This window comes from Leucoraja erinacea, chromosome 22 (assembly GCF_028641065.1).
Source record: "Leucoraja erinacea ecotype New England chromosome 22, Leri_hhj_1, whole genome shotgun sequence".
Classification (NCBI taxonomy): Eukaryota; Metazoa; Chordata; class Chondrichthyes; order Rajiformes; family Rajidae; genus Leucoraja; species Leucoraja erinaceus.
In genome coordinates, this window is record NC_073398.1 from 14,235,495 (window position 1) to 14,255,169 (window position 19,675).

General features: G+C 38.4%; 1 protein-coding gene across 2 annotated transcripts in view; it reads left to right on the forward strand.

Moving 5' to 3' along the window:
* apaf1 (apoptotic peptidase activating factor 1) overlaps positions 1-19,675 on the forward strand; it is a 92,470-nt gene that overhangs the window by 38,247 nt on the left and 34,548 nt on the right. For both annotated transcript variants that reach the window (XM_055652960.1, XM_055652961.1), the window contains exons 12-15: positions 13,510-13,694; positions 15,614-15,740; positions 18,182-18,307; positions 18,447-18,578. In XM_055652960.1, the coding sequence (XP_055508935.1) occupies positions 13,510-13,694; positions 15,614-15,740; positions 18,182-18,307; positions 18,447-18,578 (570 nt within the window). The remainder of the gene's footprint in view (positions 1-13,509; positions 13,695-15,613; positions 15,741-18,181; positions 18,308-18,446; positions 18,579-19,675) is intronic.

Here is a 19,675-nt window from a genome sequence, read left to right on the forward strand (position 1 = left end):
TGTCACAAAAGATCGGTTTTATAACAGGGGTTTTATTGAACACATTTGGAAAGTTTGAACTAAAACATTCTTAAATATTTTTACTTCATTCGAGTTCTACTTTAGAGATGTAAGTATATATGTACACTGATACCACAGGAATGTTGCACAGTCAAGTACCACATTTCATATGAAGCAGTAAATTAAAGCCCTGCTGTAACATAAAAGCTCCCAATACATAAGGAATAGCACTGAAATTATTTTGGAATGCTGGCTAATACTGGCCCTTCAACCGATTACCTCATTGATACTTGCGGAACCGTGAAGTGTACAAATTAGACGTTGCATTTAAAACCATGAATACATTTCAAAATTTTTCAGTATCTTTGAAAAACTTTGGAAAGTTTTGGGGTTGTAAAGGATAGACACGAAAGTGCAAGTTTTTTTTAAACAAAATCATTGAAAAGAGATAAAGGGGGAGAAATTTAAGTTATAAAACGCCTGAAAGAAACTCTGCATCAGTACAGGTGTAATGGCCTTTGTTTTCAGTATTTCCATAAGTTGGTAAATTTGGTTTTAAAGTGTTTCATAAAAAAAACAAATAAAGTGTAGAGGCACCAAACGTCATGAATAAACGGTTTCTTTATTCAGGCATTATAGGTTAGATATACATGCACGTTTAGTCCTCTAACAAAGTCATTGTTGCTGCTGCGAGGCTGTTGTCTCGTGGGCTCGGGCTGGGCTCCTGCTGGGGTGGCAGGACACTCACGCAAAGGAAGAGGAAGAGAGAGGGAAGGTTGACCCAGGGATAGTTATATATACTAGGACACACCCCTATACCCCGTGACAATTCCTCCCCGTCATTGCCCAACCACGTGACCCTACCCCCGACTGCCAAGGGTTCACATAGCAAGTGGCCCAACCATCGGGTGCCACCACAAAAGCTTTGATTGTAATTAAGAGGTTTGTATAAGTACAATTTGGACCGCTTGCTTCTTCTACATCAATTATATATTTCAAGTGGAAGCTACTGGCAATTGTAGTAAATAAAATTGCCATGGCACCAAGGCTTATGTCTGTAGTTACAACAACAGCCATAAGCTATAATTAGTGGTCAGGTAAATGTTAACCATTTAGGTGGAATGCAATGTAAATCTAAATCAGAGCTATTCACATGGCCGCACATCGACCCTGCACAGACATATTTGCACTTTAGACTGTTTTAATGTTTCATTGTCCTTTTTTATAAATCATGTTTCTCGGGGTATCTAAATTTTATTAGTTGTTTAAGTTGTGACATTGGATGGAAGCTGCAAACCAAATCTCGTTGCACCTATGTGCAATGACAATAAAATATATTATTATTATGATACAAAAGATGGAAAGGACGTTATCATGACTATTACTGGTACACTGAAAGTGAACATTCATTTAATAAGAGATTTTTGATTATAAAACAAATTATGTGTATTTGTATTATTCCATGTAGAATTCAATAACTGAGGAATTGACAGACTCGATGAGCTGAAATTTCTAGGATTTATATCTTTTATCATTGGATTGTGAATTTTTATTCTGAACTACTTCTGATGTTCCACTATGCAATTTTGACTTTAGAGTGCAACCATGACATCTTAACTACTAGGTTTTAATGGTTGGTTAGCAGCTGAATGACTCCAGGAATTATACCAAAATTATTTGCCAATGAGAAATAGAATAAATATGTTTCACTTTCTTGAAATTTATGAGGAATTGACTAATGAAGTTACAAAAAAGTAAATGGTTTAATTCTGGTGGTTTCTTACCTAAAATTATTACAAATGGTTGATAATGTGTTGCAATAAAAAGGAGACACGGCAGAGCTCGCAAAGAGAATTGCCACAGTGCAGACTCACAAGTGTGTTCACATAGGGAACGATTCTCCATTCATTTGAATGACTTGAGCTTAATTACATGATATTCTCTGGAAAAAAAAGTGGCGTGGTCGGGGTGCTGTTTAATTCTAAGCGTGTTAAGTAGTTTTATATAATTAATGTAATTATTGCACAAAGTTATGAATCTTTCTGACTCATTACTATATTCCCTACACAGTATTCCCCAATTAGCATTATTTGCATTGTTACAGGTTTCTTAGTAATTTTGTGATATTGCATGAATTTTGAGACTTGCCTGGGCGTTTGTGAATATGTATTTTTTCACTTGGTTACAATGGCAAGAGGGAAGCAGTTGAGTTTTTTAGCCTTCGTCACGACATTGTTTTGGACAATTACTCTATACCGCTATTTTGTTGTTGACTTAACAAGCCTGAGAATAGAATAAGGTAGACAAAAATGCTGGAGAAACTCAGTGGGTGAGGCAGCATCTATGGAGTGAAGGAAATAGGCGACATTTCGGGTTGAGACCCTTCTTCACTGAAGGTTGTTAAACTGTCTTTGGAGAGAGGAGGAGGTTGTTTTACACTTTCATAGGCAGTGTTTGACATGGAATTATTCCTTGTTGCTGTGAGGCCCATCTCATGCTTCATTTGGAAGAATTTAAGCAACATTGCTGGTATAAAAACATCGCAGGATGCAGTTGCTTTTCTTGATTTGCAAAGATCAATGTGCCCAGAAATATCTCGCAGTTTTGGACACAGCAGTTGCCAATCAAAGTTGTGATGCATCTGTGGTGCATCTGTAGAAATTTATAAGTCATTTGAGATATGCCAAATGTCTTTATTCTTCTGAGGAAGTAGAGGCCAGTGTGCTTTCTTGGCTGTAGCTTCAATATATTTGGACCAGCACAAACCGTTGGTTAATTTACACTTATGAACTTCACTGTCTTGATCATCTTAACTTCGGCACCATTGATGCAGATTAGGGCATGTGCCCCACTCCACTTCCTGAAGTCAATGACTCGTTCCTTCATTTTACTAACATTCAGGGAGAAGATGTTGTCTTGACACCGTTACTAAGTTCACTATCTCCTTCCTGTGCTCCATTTTGTCATTGTTCAAGACACTGCTCGCTATGGTGGTGTTAACTGCAAACTTACACGTGGAGTTAGAGCAGAATTTGGCTGCACAGTTATGAGTGTAGAGAGAGTATAATAAATGGCTGACACGCATCCTTGCAGGGAACTGGTGTTAGCAACTATCCTTACTCACTGGTCTATTGGTTAGGAAGTGGAGGATCCAGTTCCAGATGGGGTGCACTATTATACATTCTCAAATATAATTGGTGTGTTTGGGAGTAATTTTATTATTTTGTGATATTTAAGTAGCTTTATTATACAATTAATGTGATTATTATACAGAACGATATGAATCTTCCTGATTTATTGGATTTTCTCCAATTTGTTTTACTTGTACTATTATGTTTCCTTTTAAAAATAGCAATTTGAAAGCATAGGGAAAGTAATCTTCAAAGGGTTAAAGTAGTTTCATCATCCTCTGTTTGCAGAATTAAAATGCCTTGTTGAATTTCAGCCGGATTTAATGAGTGACTTCCTCCTGTCAGATTTTGGTTTATTTTAAACCGGGTACCCAGGGAACAGCATGTTCAATACAGTAACATGGCACCAAGATAATGCGCAAAATAAAATGCAGATTTTTTTTTTTTTTCATTGCATTTGACAAGCGATTATCTCATTTGACAGTTCATTTAGAAAATATGTTTGCTGGGATGAAATGCACATCATTCTGGGAGACCAAACCTATTTAAACATTTAACGAAGTGGTCCTTTAGCAGGATTGCTGTCCATATTGGCCCTTGCCAGTTGTCCTATTCCTAATTTGTATTGTTTTCTGGACTGCGGGTTTTGGTGTGGATAAGGTTATTTATTTATCTACCCATCTATTTATTTATTTATTTATTTAATTCTTTATTTCGAGCAGAATAAAAGAATAAAAAGCAAGTGTGAAAGCATATAAAAAACAAAACAAGAATATTTATAAAGTGTCATAAACAATATCTATAAATAAATGAAATTGTATGTGTCCGAAAAGGAACAGGAAGAAGCCAAAGCTTATTAATTCCCACCCCTTATTCAACTGCTTATAATTATCTTATACAAATTTAGCAGCTATATGTACACCATATGTACACCAGCAGCTGTATGCACACCAAATTAATTACATTTATACACTAATCAAATATTTACAAAGCCATACAAAAAGAGAGAAAAAAAGAAAAGAAAAAACCCTCATACTATACAGTATCTCTTAGTCATATATACAACCCATCACCCTATAATCACCCTTCCCAATACAATCAGTATAACAAATATCACAATCACCTATCCTCATAAGGTTGAACTAGTTGCCAAGAGCAGAACCTAAATTTATTGTATTTTCAATGTATCTGTAATGAAACATTAATTCACATTGAGCTCTCTGCCGGAGGGTTTTCATCATAGGTTCATTGTGTGTGTGACTTCATCCTCTTGCAGTTTTTAACATTAGCTTTAACTGCACTGTGGACGGCTTGATTGTAATCATGTACAGTCTTTTATTTGACTGGATAGCATGCAAGCAAAAGCTTTTCACTTTACCTCAGTAGACTTGACAATAATAGACTAAACAAAAACATTTGGTAAGGGTTCTCAGAAATGTTTGGCCCATTGTGGAGGATGAGGTCTCTTAACATTGACCAAATTTAAGATCAAGGCCAAAGTATGAATACCAGAGCATTTGTTATGGGTGTATGATCTATGCATTAAAGATTGTAGAATTTGCACAGATGCTAATATAATCTACAATAGATTCTAAAGGTTAGTTTCTTGTGCGTCTTATTTATGGATCGTGGGCTCTGCAGGTTTTCTTTGTCACAAATTTAAATGTGGACAGAATGGAGAATTATCTGAGACAAACAAGTAGAAATAAAACTTGAATTACATTACTGGAGTAGTTTTTGGTGGTGGGTGGAATAATGAAGTCCTGTGCGTAAACAGTTTGAGAATATTAGGAGAAGCCTGGGGAAGTTTATTTTCAGTAAACATGCACAAATCTTTTTATAAAATAAAACATGTAGATCATTATATCAGTTTTGTTATAATCAGTCAACAGTTTAACAAATGAGTAAATGCTCAGCCATAATCCCATATTTGCACTTGATGGCAGGTTACAGCTTGCACGTTGGTGGTGAAGGACAGTGGCTCGCAGTTATTACTCGCAGTTATTACTTTGCAAAGTTCTCTCGATTCAGCCACTGTTTCCGTGTGATATTTGTGTGGGTCGTCTGCAATTTAAGAAAGTTGAGAGAGGAACCAGGGAAATGCAGGCCAGTTAGTTTAATGACTGGCAATATATGGCAAATACTCCAATCCATAATTAATGATGCAATGATGGAAGAAAACACCTTGAAACATTTTCAGTTTTGTGAAGAATTTTCTGAAGTGAGGGTCAGGCCAGACATTCCTGATTGATTTTTTTCAAAGAGGTAACGAATGAGGGAGACAAAATGTTCCAGGATGTTCATCAAATGGATTTCCAAGTAAAATATTTAATAACATTTTTTACAAAAGATTATTTGTCGAGTTTGAGAGTTGAAGGCTTATTATTGTCCTGGCTCAGAAATTAAATGAGAGGAAAAGGCCAAAGAATAGGGATAATTGATAGATAAATAAACTGGCAGGTGGTGTCCTGCAAAGATTTGTATGGTTGCATCTAATTACCTCCCATTATAATTAGCCTGGATAATGGAATAAAAGGCCATGTACCAAGTCTGTTGATGATGAAAGTTAGGTGATATTGTAAGGAATGTAGATGGAAGCAGAAACTTACAAAGATATTAGTAGGTTAAGCAATTGGCCAAAACAGTGACTAGTGCTTTATGATTTGAAGTCATCTATATTGGATCTTTCTACGTAGAAAACGTAGAACCAGTGATAATCCACAGGTATGTCAGAGTCTTCTTGCATGGTTTATTAAAATGTTATGATTATGTACTGAATGGAGTCCTTTTTTTGTCTCCTGTACAGGCACTAGAAGTAATGCTGAAACAATACAAAACCTATTGTTAGATAGCACCTAGGAAACTGCCCTCACAACATACTGTAAGGAAGACATGAATATTAGCCATTGTGAATTTAGAATGTAAAAGGCTAATTTGATGTTGACTTTCCACTTTCCACAGTGGCACAATGGTAGAGTTGCTGCCTTACAGCGCCAGAGACTCTGGTTCGATCCTGACTAGGGGTGCTGTCTGTACAGAGTTTGTACATTCTCCCTGTGACCGTGTGGGTTTTCTCTGGATGCTCTGGTTTCCAAAGACATACAGGGTTGTAGGCTAATTGGCTTCTGAAAATTGTCCCGAGTGTGTAGGATAGAACTAGTGTACGTTAGATTGATGGTCGGCATGGATACGGCGGCCCAAAGGGCTTGTTTCCACACTGAATCTCTAAAGCTAAAACTAAACAAATTAAAAATACACGTGAGAAATTAGGATAAATATTGAGAAATTATTTTTGCTGATTATAGAATCTAGTACTTCAGGCCACAATCTAAACATTAGTGTCAGGCCACCCAGGAGGTATTAGGAAATACTTAAGAATGGGAGAATGGTGGAAGTTTAGGAATTGATGGCATGTTAGTTGCAAATTTTAAAATTTAATGGACAAAGTTATTTCCCAATTTGAGGGAAGGGAAGCTTTGTAGAGTCAGATCACATAACCACCATTAGAAACCTAGAAAAAAAGGCGCAGGAGTAGGCCATTTGGCCCTTTGAGCCAGCACCGCCTTTCAATATGATCACGGCGGATCATCTAAAATCAGTACCACGTTCCTGCTTTTTCCCCATATCCGTTGATTCCTTCAGCCCTAAGAGCTAAATCTAACTCATTATCCCACTGAATGACTGTGCTGATCTGGAGGGCCATTATGTACACTATTGTCCCTGTGTTTTTGTGATTCTTGGACATTAGATAGCTGCTTATTGATTTATTTTCTTGAAAGAATTGACAAAAAGTCATTTTTTTAAGGAACAGACCATAGCAAAGTCTGTGGCGGAGTAATCAGTGTGACTTTGCTTGGGGCAGACTGACTGGGAGAGTGGGGATTGCAATTGATATTTAATACAGTAAATGCATTCAACCAAAAAAGGAAGGATTGACACATGTGCATTGTGGAATTTGGGGATTGTCAAAGTTTAAATTTAGGAACAACAACATTCTTTGTGAATTGTTAATGAAGTCAGTGATGCCTTCCTTTCTGGACCTAATTCGATTGACTAGTAAGACTTTGTGTTCTCTAAATGTCGTGGTAATTTGAAACTTGTTGAACTACCAAGTGGCCATAACTTTGACAGGTGCTTGAATCTCCATATTGGGGTTAAATTTGGAGTTGCCTCAGGATGGCCATTTGATCTTAAGATTTCTGTGTTTCTCAGGCATGGTGAACTAGTCTAAAATCCCCATCAGAAATAACGTCACGTTGTTAATCGATAGAAGCAAAGATTGAATAATGTATTTGTTGCATAACCAACCTTCTTAATTAGAGTTTTGGTACTTATCTTTCATCTTCCTTTTGCCTGTTAGCAGTTTTCCTTGCAACAATTGATACAGTATCTAGGGAGAACAGACAAAAATGTTGTTGTCAGTGGAAAGAAACCCTGGGGCTATGTTGTAATGAAACTTGCCCTTGTATAATGTTAAACTGTAAATTATATCACAGAATGTGGGATAATAATTACCTGAACATTCAGTAAGAAGTCTCTAATATTAGGCAGCTAAATATTTCAACCACAGATTTGATCCAACTGTGGTGTAATGTTCAAGGCATGTACTGCTTAAATTTAGAGTTAGCAATAAGACTTAGTGGCAAATTAATTAAAAATGGGGAAAACTACTGTGCTGGTGCGGTGCAATGTGTGTGCTTTTGGTCACAGCTTATTGTTCTATATCCAGATAAATAGTTTGCTGAGGGAGCAACAATGTATTTGATTCCTTTAATGGAACAAACATATCATGAGCATTATTTTAAAGTTAAAAAGATCTTAAACTTAGGATGCGGATATTTCCTTATAATCTTTATATCACTAAAATATTCATGTTACTAATATGCCTTTCACAGGTATAAATCTGAACCTGAATACATTGCCATATTCTTCTATTTTAATAATCATACAAAACAGTATAAATCTTCTAATAAAATATGTGTTATAATAATCATGTTCCTGCATTGCAATATGTGATCCACACATAATTGGTTACATGGTAATTTTTCAGGGATGTCTGGATTTCTATATTAGATTGTCAATATTGACAATTTGGGTGTAATCCAACACATCAAGCCTATTCATACCTCTCTAGACTAAGCATAGACGTGAACATTGAGAGAGAATAAGAAAGGTTAGTAGGTAATTTGGTCCTTCACATCTGCTCTGCCACTCAATTACATATTTTATCGTTTATCTCCTGCCATTTTTCTCTACTTGATACTGGGTTAGTAGAGGAATATAATATCCAAAAATCTGTCAATTTTTGTCATGAATATTCTGAATGTTTAAACCTCCCACAGTTCTCTCTTGATGGGGAATTCAAATCAATTGTGCATAGTGTGAATAGCTGGGGCCCAAACATTTGATTCCTCTGACATCCAAATCATTACAGCTTCCCAAAACAAAACACAAAATGCTGGAAATATTCAACAGTCAGAGAAGTTTAATTCTGGTGGTTTCTTACCTGAAATGTTTCTTGTCCCAGTCTGAACTGTTACGTTTCCATCAATATCCGGTTTATTTTCAGGTACCCAGCACCTGCAGTTTTTTTTTTAATTTTAATTTTGCCAACTTCTGTTACTCTATTTTATGTCTATTAACCTGTCCTCGCTAGGAATAACACTTAATTCCATATATTTTAATTTTACTTGATGACTTCTTCTATGGCATTCAACCTGAAACATTCTGTTTGTGACAACTTCAAAAATTCTAATGGATTTATCAAACAATATCTCTCTTTTATAAATCCATGATAGTTGTACCCAAACGAGTCATTATTTTCCAAGTGTCCAGCTATATGCTAGCATTTTCCATGTTACTGATGTCAAGCTAATGGGTGGTTAGTTTCTTTACTTTTCTCACTCCTTCTCTTAATAGTGAGCGTATATTTGCTAACTTTAATCTGTGGTATTTTGGAGGATGACAAAGTGCGTATTCATTGGCTCCATTGCCAGCTGTTTCAAACACCGTGGGGTCTGGTTCATCGGGACCTGGGTTTTTATTGGCTTTCAGTTAATTTAGTGTACTCCTTGAGGGCAATTCTCAGCAGCAGAAGATAGAAGAAATAATTAAACATGGAACATTTTTCTTATTTCAGGATGTGTATGGCACTGATGACAACATATTTATTGTCCAAGCAGTAAAGGCAAAATAACCCACTTTGGTAGACTCCTTCAGTAAGAACATTAATGAGCCTTGCAGTGTGGACTATGGCCATTTGTAGATCAATTGAGGGCGATGACTTCCCTTTCCCAAAGGATAAAGTGGCTGCATTGTTCTTATTTTATTGGTGCTAACTCACAATTGGTTTTATTTTGACAGCCTTTCATAGTGGGGTTTGAAATTCTGACTATATCTCACCTAAGCAAGATAGCATTTGAGGTGGCTGTAAAGATCTAAGCTGATTATTTTCTTACAAAACAACTAGTCGTGCATTTCTTATATTAATATAGAAGAGAACTTTGAATAAAAACATAAAATTATGCAATACAGAAGGACAGGCAGTGTCTGGAACCACTATTTAGGCCAAGCTTGATTACTCCATTGTTCTCCAGACCAATCTTTTACCTTTACCCTCAAACCTATTATTTGTTTATTGACTGAGATATGCTGGCAAAGTGGCCATTTGATGCCCATCATTTATTGTCCTTGGTAATATGGTGGTGAGCTAACCGAATGAACTGCCAAAGCCCTCCTGGAGAAGGTATTTCTACAATCCATGGTATTAAATTCCATGATTTTGCCTCATGAGGATTAAGGAATAGTGATATAGTTCTAAATAATAAGAGTGTGTGTTTGGCGATGAAATTACATTTGTATTTCCATGCACTTCATTGGCTTAAGAGGTGTTATTGAAGAACTTGAATGACTCCATCCTCAACCTTAACCTTGTGGGACAATGTTGTCCTCTGACAACAAAGTTTCCCGATATGACCCTGGCAAATGTGGACCATTCCCCTGCATCAGAAGTCATCTTTAAACAGAGATGGATATTGGTGATGAAATTTATGATGGCCTTCAGTGTATTAGCACAGCCTTTGGCCAACTAAGGGAATCGATAGAAACGTAGAAAATAGGTGCAGGAGTAGGCCATTCGGCCCTTCGAGCCTGCACCGCCATTCGATATGATCATGGCTGATCATCCAATTCAGTATCCCATCCCTGCCTTCTCTCCATACCCCCTGATCCCTTTCGCCACAAGGGCCACATCTAACTCCCTCTTAAATATAGCCAATGAACTGGCCTCAACTACTTTCTGTGGCAGAGAATTCCACAGATTCACCACTCTCTGTGCAAAAATGATCTTCTCATCTTGGTCCTAAAAGACGTCCTTCTTATCCTTAAACTGTGACCCCTAGTTCTGGACTTCCCCAACATTGGAAATAATCTTCCTGCATCTAGCTTGTCCAACCCCTTAAGAATTTTGTAAGTTTCTATAAGATCCCCCCGCTCAATCTTCTAAATTCTAGCGTGTACAAGCCGACTAAATTCTAGCGTGTACAATACCCCCGAACACAATGAAGTACAATACCGACAACACACTGTCGGCTCTCAATACCCCCTCTCCTTGACTCCTTCCTTGGTAGAACGCTGATAGAGTTTCCCTACTCATCATCTTTCATCCCACTACTCACCATATCCATTTTGCCACTTCCACCATTTGCATCTCGCTCACATCTCTACTTTCTACAGGACCCATTTCATCCATGATTTCAGGGTGGGTTCACCTGTTCTAGCACACCCCTCCTTGTTCCTGGCACTTTCCTATGCAACTATAGGAGGTGACACTTTTCCCAATACCACCTCCCTCATCACTATCCGGGGATCGAAACATCTCTTCCATTTGAGTCAAATTTATGTGCACCTCTTCCAGCCTTGTCTATTGTATTTGGTGCTCATAGTATGATCTTCTCTACATTGGCGAGCACCCCCTTGTATTCAGCTTGGGTAGTTTACAGCCCAAAGGCACAAACCTGCTCCTGCCAGTCCACCCAGAGTCTCTCTCCCTCACACACATTGTTTATCTTTTCCATTCTTCCTCTCCTCCCCATCTGCTTTCACCTTCACATGTCTAAAAGTGTGTGTGTGTGTGTGTGCGTGTGTCTGTCTCTGCAGCCCACGCTCTCCTGCCTAACTATTTAACATGATCCCCCACATCTAGGTTTCACTTGTCATCTACCACCCTCTGCCTCGCCCTTCCTTCTCACTTCTATATACTGGCTGTCCTCTCTCTACACTCACACAACTGATTCTTGTCTTGACCCAGAGCGTCAACCAAGACTGTACCTCCACAGATGCTGTTTTAACACACTGAGTTTGTCCAGTTTGTCCTTTCTATTTTGTTTCTTTTGTTCCCTATGGATAGAGGATGTTTGATGATCAAGACTTTAGACCTGGCACAAATCTTATGGTGTTGCATGGTTTAGTGTTACACGCAGCGGTAATAACTGTCTTCCAACATGCTTCTGAGACGGATGACTTATTGTAGACACCTCAAGCCTCTGGGAAAACACCATCAGTACTATCTCCACAAAATCGAGATTGACGAGAAGGATAAACAAACCAACATCAGCGTCTCCTCCCAAGCCGCATCTCTGGCATTGAGGTCGTGGGGGATCGGTAATGAAATGACATTGAATATCAAGTAGGAAACCCACACGTTCACAGGGAGAATGTGCAGCCTTCATATGGACAGGATCAAACCCGGGTCTCTGGCACAGTCCTACCACTGCACTGCCTGTATTTTGTAGATTGTGTGGTGGATTATTTTGTAGATTGTTCCATGACAATTTCTCCACATTGTTATTTAAATACTCGTGTTACACTGGTTGAGTAGAGCCATTGCAAATGTTCTGAACATAATTCAACACTAAGATTGGGAAATGGTTGGGCTTGCAGCTTCTGCTTCAGCGAATTTGATCTTGATACAATCTGTACTTGTCTTCTGTGGTGGTGGTGGTGAGGAGGATGAAATACTTAAGATCTTTGATTTTGGATGATTGCGAATGTTTCACTCTTGCCTTTTGTGGATCCTGGATCCTGACATTGTTTATAACATTGAAATGCTTTCTTTTAACTTTTTTAACTTCTCCTTCATTGTTGCAAACAGCGAAGTAGTTTGATCTTATTTATGTCGCTGGCGTTGCTTTCAACCACAGCTTTTGCACCCTTCATCAATCTAGATTTTCTCCCCTGGTTTAATGGGAAAGGCCATAAGATTACAGATTGCCAGGAATAGAATTCTGCTACTTGAGATGCACCACTGTGCTTGAAGAGGACCCAATTTTAAACAGCTGGGTCAAATAGCATATGATTGTGCAAAGGCAGGTGGCAAATCAGAAGAATTAATGTAATATAGAATATGCCTAATGTTCTAGCTAGCCCCAACACCCAAATAGGACTTCCTTATCATTTTTTTTTTTCTCTGTCCGTGACGACTTGGGGCGTTCCTGACTGAAATCGATTATCACTGCTGGGTGGGAGTCATTTTCTGATGTGCTATGTTATGATGTGGGTCCTAGCTCATGAAGTATTTAGTTGAATAGAAACTTAATTTATTTCCACAATTATATAATAAAATAAATGATTTTCTAAGGCTTGTCAGCATTTGAGCTTGGATCTGAAAGATGAAAAACAATATATCAATTAACAAGGTCATTTTTCCTCTGCAGTCAGTATTTGTAATGCTTGCCAGTCGCATTCTCAAATATATATTTAGCCTGTTTTTTAACAGTATATTGATACTTAGTAGAAAATTATTCCACGCATCTATTAAAAAAAGGTTGCATTTAAATACACTAAGGTCACTGACATTTCAAATTCTTTGACAATGTTTGTTTAAGTATTTTTGTATCTTCATCTTATTCATGAAAATTGAGGTTCTGTGTTGGGAAATGTAATTGTGCAACTGTGCCTCTAAGGTCTCAAATTTATATTTTGGCTGAGTTTTTAAAGGGCCTTATTAAATAACTTTTGGCACTGGCCTCCTGCATTCTGCAGCGCAGATGCTTATCCTTTCAGGTGGAGACTTGAACCTGCTGTTCTGAGGTGTCTTACCACTCTGACTTGTGCACTGACAAATCTCGGTGAATATGTGATCGCATGAAGAGGAGGCTACCTACTGACATAGGGAACAGGAAATTCCGTTCCAGTAAAATGGCACGAGTGGTAGTCAGTAAGTCAATCGTTCAGTGATTGTCAAAGGGTCGTGCTGATCTACGTACCTTATGACCTGAAGCGGCAAATACAGGCAGTTATGACAGTAGTAATCTGCTCCTAGGTCTATCATCCAACACTATGTGAACTGCAAGTGAAAGTTGTACTATTTATTTTACAGAACAGTACAGTGCGGGAGAATTTTCAAGAATTCCTGTCTTTGAAAGGCCATCTCCTGGTGCAGAAACCCTTCCCAGATATTGTGCAGTTGGGTCTTTGTCAGTCGGACTCCTCTGAAGTATATCGACAGGCAAAGCTGAAGGCTGTAGAAAAAGCCCAGCATGGAGCTGTGTACTTGGAATGGATGTTAGTATTCAGAATTGGTATCGTGTCAGAAAGCCTGAATAAATATCATTGTAATCTCACCTTTGTATTCTTCCAATGGATTTGAATTTACTAAAATTGTTTGCTCCTTATTTATCTTTAACATGCATATGGGCTAACACAGAACTTTAATGTCATCACATTTTGTCTACAATTAACGTAAAAACATAGCCATTCCTCTTCAATCTATTGTAAATTGTATAATAGTGTAAAACAATGTCAATGGAAATAATTAGTTTTCAATTTGGTTAAGATCAGGTTAACTTTTCTGTTTATGAAATCCATTTCCTAAATCAGAAACACAGATTATCCTCTCTATTGGTGTATGTAATAGTTTATGCCTTGAGTTGTAATTTTGAAATATTATCTGCAGATATCTCTGCAATTATTTTTAAATATACTGCGGTTTTTGACGATGCTGTTACGATTTGGAAAAATTGTATTACAATACCCTGGCACCTTTCCATTCACCAGTTGTTGTCTGGCATGTAGGTTTATATAAATAGCACATTTGCTGGAGGGTGTTAAACCCAGTAACACATTGAGTGTTGAGATGTCATCGGATATTGCTAGAGCTGATCTAAAGTGGTTGTAATATGTTGAACCTGACATCTGTTCTTTATCATCATCTCCCATGATTGAATTGGATGATCTCAGCCAAATTGACTGTATCAAATAGTTTGAGATTACACAATGTTTTGATCGATGTGGGGGAATAATACACTTTTTTGTGGACAATAATGCATTTTTGGTGAAAGAAACCAATATGTGAATAATTAAAAATTGATTGAACAGTCCCATTGAACAAAATTAGTACAATTGCTCATATGAAAGATTAGCATTAACATGAACTGTGTGGACAAGTAGCTTTATCTGCAGATGTACAGTACATGTAACAGGGATCAGGAATTTTAGTTGATATGTTCAGCCCAGATGTTTTACTTCAGATTGCTGTTCTACAACTACTATTCTTATTCTCTTTCTGGCTTTATACACTGTTTCAATTAAGTTTTGAGCACTCAGAGAACTATCTTTTTACTGGAATTTCTGGCCTTAACATTGGACTGAATCTTCCTGGACCGGGCTTACCTGGTCCCAATCAATTTGGCCAAACTTGGTGGACGTCTGCGTCTTCAAGCCGAGTGGCCAAGTCTCAGCCAGAGTATACCTCAGGCAGCTAAGCTCAAAAGCCCCACTGATTGACAATTAATAAAAAGGTGGATCTGGAACGGACCCTGCCTCGTGTTAAAGACCTTAACCAATTTTAATAGTTTTTAAATGTCTGGTATTTAAAAATTGTCGAGATCAATATTTTTTTAAACAATGAAAATATACCAACACACTTGGAAAAAAAAATAACACAAAGAATAATTGACCTTGTTCCTTGCCTCGTGTTGAACCATGAATTCCTAGGTCTACAATGTTTCCTTTGCCAGATTTACAAATTCCAACTTCTAAAACTCTGTCCTGACTGTTCTGTCGCACCCTGGGTCTTGCTCCCGTAACTCCAACCTTGGCAAACTCTATTAGCTTCTCCCCAACACAGCATTCTTCTACAAATCTGCCGTGCTGTTACTCTTGCTCATTGCTGCAATCTCTCCTCATCCTCAGTACTGACACCTACTCTCTGCTTTTTCAAAATGTTCACATTCTTTCTTCTCCCTCTTCCCCCATCTCCATTGCTTTAGATCCAGAATTTTTACAAACTCCGGAGCACATGCTGAGTTATTCTTTGCTGGCCATTTTTTATATGCATTCGAACCACCCAAATGTTCATAAGCATTTATTCTCTGTTACTGAGCTGAATGTTTGGAATTTTGTAATATATAGATATAACAGGAAAAATATGTTTAAGCATTATTCTTCATGACTATAGGTTAACAAGTTTTTTCACATAATAGAAACAAGACCACCTTGCAAAATTCATCAAGCCTTGTTGTTCAGCTTCATTGTGATGCTGTTTTTCATGCCTGTTTTTCTCATGACGGATTGAAGATAGCTTCTTGTGGAGCAGACAAAACATTACAGGTAAATAAAGATGCTAGAACTATAAATTATCCCAGCATTGTGCTGCAAAGTACAGCAGTATATTAAATCAGTTATAATTCTCCGATTTTTAAACATTGTGCTTTTTGTTATTTTCTGCTGTTTTATTCATTGTCGCCTTTTGTGTAACTACCATTCACGTTTATAACTGTGACAGAATAGAAAGGAAAAGCAAAAAGGGAATTATGTTTACAAATCTGCTCTTAAAAATAATATTAATTTTTCTGCTTTGGTGTTGGATCACTCTGTATATGTTACTAGCACCACCACTAATAAACTCACTGATGATTTATCATTTACTGAGTTTAAAAATGATTTTTTTTTTTTGCCTTCATGAAGAGGTGGCAGAATAAAAGGCAACCCATCACAGCTGCATTGCTCTGAAACAGTACAGTAGACAAAATCCATAAGAAGGAACTGCAGATGCTGGTTTACAATGAAGATAGGAACAAAATGCTGGAGTAACTCAGTGGGTCAGGCTCTGGAGAAAAGGAATAGTAGGCTGTGGGCCGAGGAGCTTTATTCTGCAGTTTCGTGACCCAAGTCACCAAACTACGTGAAATTTTCACATATTGTGTATCACTCTTGCACATATTAAATTAGAGAAAACCGGAAAAATGTCGGGAATTTTTTAGTCCAATCAAAGCACGTTTGACATTGAGTTGTCTGCCAGTTGGCCAATCACACGCTTTGTTTCAGGCTAGCACACAAAATGGCTAAGGGGGCTTCACAGATGCCTGTTTTATCAGATTTACTGAGTTCTGTGGAAAAATGTGATTTTTTTGTTTTAGTGCCTTCAAAAGGCTGAAGAAAGTGGCAAGTGGAAAAGGCAAGCCCTCAAAGTCAAATGGAACACAAAGAAGGCCCCCCGTGAACTCAATCATTCAAGTCTGATTCATTCTATCATTCATCAATTCATCATTTTATTCAATAATTCATTCATTCATTCAATCATTCATTCATTCATTCAATCAATCATTCATTCATTCAATCATGAAATAAGGGCCTAAACTATAACATAGTCAATTAAACATTGTCACTAATGCCGGCTTGTAGTAGAGTAATAAGTCTTTAACAAATAATCTCGGAGCTGCCTGCGAAAACTTACCGGGAAAAAGTGCTCCGATCGCTGGACCTAGGTACCCGCGGTAAAGAGCGATCGATATCCCTCCATTGCTCTCCTGTTCTCGGGGTCTGTAAACGACCGCTACAGACGGCACTATGTACAGCCTCCCCCCCCCCCCCCGCGGAGATGATCCGCGGCTCCGCGTTCGCGAATAAGCTGCTTATTAATTGAGACCGCGGCTTCACTTTACCGCAAGTACTTTTTCCCGGTAAATTTTCACAGGCAGCTCCGAGATTAGCTGTTAAAGACTACACACAGGCTGGCATTAGTGGCAATGTTTAATTGACTGTGTTATAGTTTAGGCCCTTAATTTCATGAATGAATGAATGAAATGAGTAAGTGAGTGAGTGAGTGAATGAATGAATGAATAAGGAATGAATGAATTTATTCACATTATAAAATGGTGCAATTAAATTAATTAAAGTCCATACAGATAGATTTTCATAAATTCAGACTTTGTACCTTTTAGTTAGAGTTGGTCCCTGCAGGCCTTCTTTGTGTTCCAGCACATCAGCAGGGACTTTGAAGGCTTTCTTGCACTTTAATCCACCGCAGCACTTTCTTCAGCCTTTTTAATGCTTTTCCCACTAAATACAATTAACCTGCTGCAAGTTTCCACAACATTTATTCCACAGAACAACACATTGGAATCTCCAGTAAAACCGCCATCTGTGAAGCCCCCTCAGCCATTTTGTGTGCTAGCCTGAAACAAAGCACGCGATTGGCCAACTGGCAGACGACTCGATGTTAAATGTGCTTTGATTGGACTAAAAAATACCCGACATTTTTCCGTTTTTTCTCTAATTTAATAAAAATGTGCAAGTCTTCTTCATATCGAGTTTCAAGGGTGATTTATATAAAACATTTTACACAATATGTGAAAATTTCATGTAGTTTGGTGACTTGGGTCACAAAATCCTATTTCTAGACACATTTTTAATGCTCGGCCCACAGCCTATAGGTAAGAAAAATAAGATAAAATCCTTTCTTCCAGAGATGCTGCGTGATCGACTGGGTTACTCCAGCATTTTGTGTCTATCTTCAGTGAGATCAGTACAGTACTTCACATTTCCACAGGAGTACTCAAAAGCTACTAGTTCAGGGAACGTAAATCCTTTCAGTCATGTATTGGTAATTTTAAATTCAAAACTATTCTTGGAATGATTTGAAACTGCCTTCTACAAGTTGTTCAAAGAATATTTTAATAAACCATTTGGGCGATTAATCCTAAAGTTCTTAAAACAAGTTCTGTGAAGTGAACCTTTTGGTACAAATCTTTTCAAACTTTTTTTCACAGATTTTCAAAAGTGAGACAGGTGAGAAATTTTTGGAGATTAATGCACATGATGATGAAGTGCTGTGCTGTGCATTTTCACCAGATGACAAATTTGTTGTCACATGTTCATCAGATACAAAAGTTAAGGTAAGAGGCGTCGGCAGAACTGGGTGATGTGTTTTCTCTGTTACATCTTCAATTAGTAATGCCAATAAGATTGGCACATATTAATCTCAATTTTGTTGTTTTCTCTACTTAATAGCTAACAAAAGTTCTTTCTCTGTAGATCTGGAATTCCATAACTGGACAGCTAATTCACACATACCGTGAACATGAAGAACAAGTCAATTGTTGTCAGTTTACACATTCACAGCATAACATGATGTTAGTAACATGCTCCAATGATACTCTTGTAAAGGTAAGTTTTTTGCATAGAAGATACATAAATACTTTAAATACTTGTGCCTGGGTCGGTGGGGGCGCTGCAAGTCGGCTGCCCTGCCAGCAGCGTGTTCATTATTTTGACTTTTTTTGGTGTGTCTAAATGTTAGTTTAGGTGTGTCTTGGTGTGTCTTGTGTCGGGGGGGGGGGGGGGGGATCGCTTTCAGTCACCTCCTTGACGGAGAGGCGACTTTTTCCATGTCGCCTCCCTCGCGGCCTAACAGCATGGATTGGAGCAGCCTTTCCTGGAGTCTGGCCCGGAACTTCAGCAGCGGGCGCAGCTTGGACTTTTCCATCACGGAACGGGCAAACCCTTGCCGGGGGTCGCCAGAGAGGAGTGCTCCGATCACTTCCCTGGTGACTTTGGCATCATGGGGCTGTGGTCTGCGGAGCTTCTAGCCACGGGCGTGGCGTGTACCTACCATCTGGAGTCTGGGATCCCTTGCCGGGGATCGCCGGAGAAGAACTCCGACCGCTGGCCTGCGGCCTATAACATCCTGAAGCCGCTGTCTCCGGTAGGAAAGTGCCAATTCGTCGGGCACTCCAAGCCGCGGAGTGTGTTTGACCATCCCGATGTCGGAGGTTTGATCATCCCGACGAGAGGGCCGGTACATCGGGCCATCCGTAGCGGCGACTACTGGAGGATTTATGGCCCCGACCACGGATGAACAACTGACTGAACTTTGTTGCCTTCCACCACAGTGAAGAATGCTGTGGTGGATGTTTGTGTTAAATTCTATTGTGTATTGTGTGTTCGTTTTGTGTATCGCTGCTGGCAAATTCATTTCACTGCACCTTCGGGTGCATGTGACGAATAAAGTTGACTTTGACTTTGACTGCTGTTTGACAGCATTACTCATGATAAGCCAATGATACTGATTTGTAATAACAGTACTTTGACAGTACAAACATTATCCTATTGTAATATGTTGTTTTATGTTATTCTGTGGACCACTTACTCAACAATCAACTGATCTGCATCCAAACAGCTGTTGCTTGCAATGAATCAGCTGGGCCACATTGGCAAAAGTTGTTAGAAGGCAGAATTACTGTAGGACAGTTAGATATCTTTCC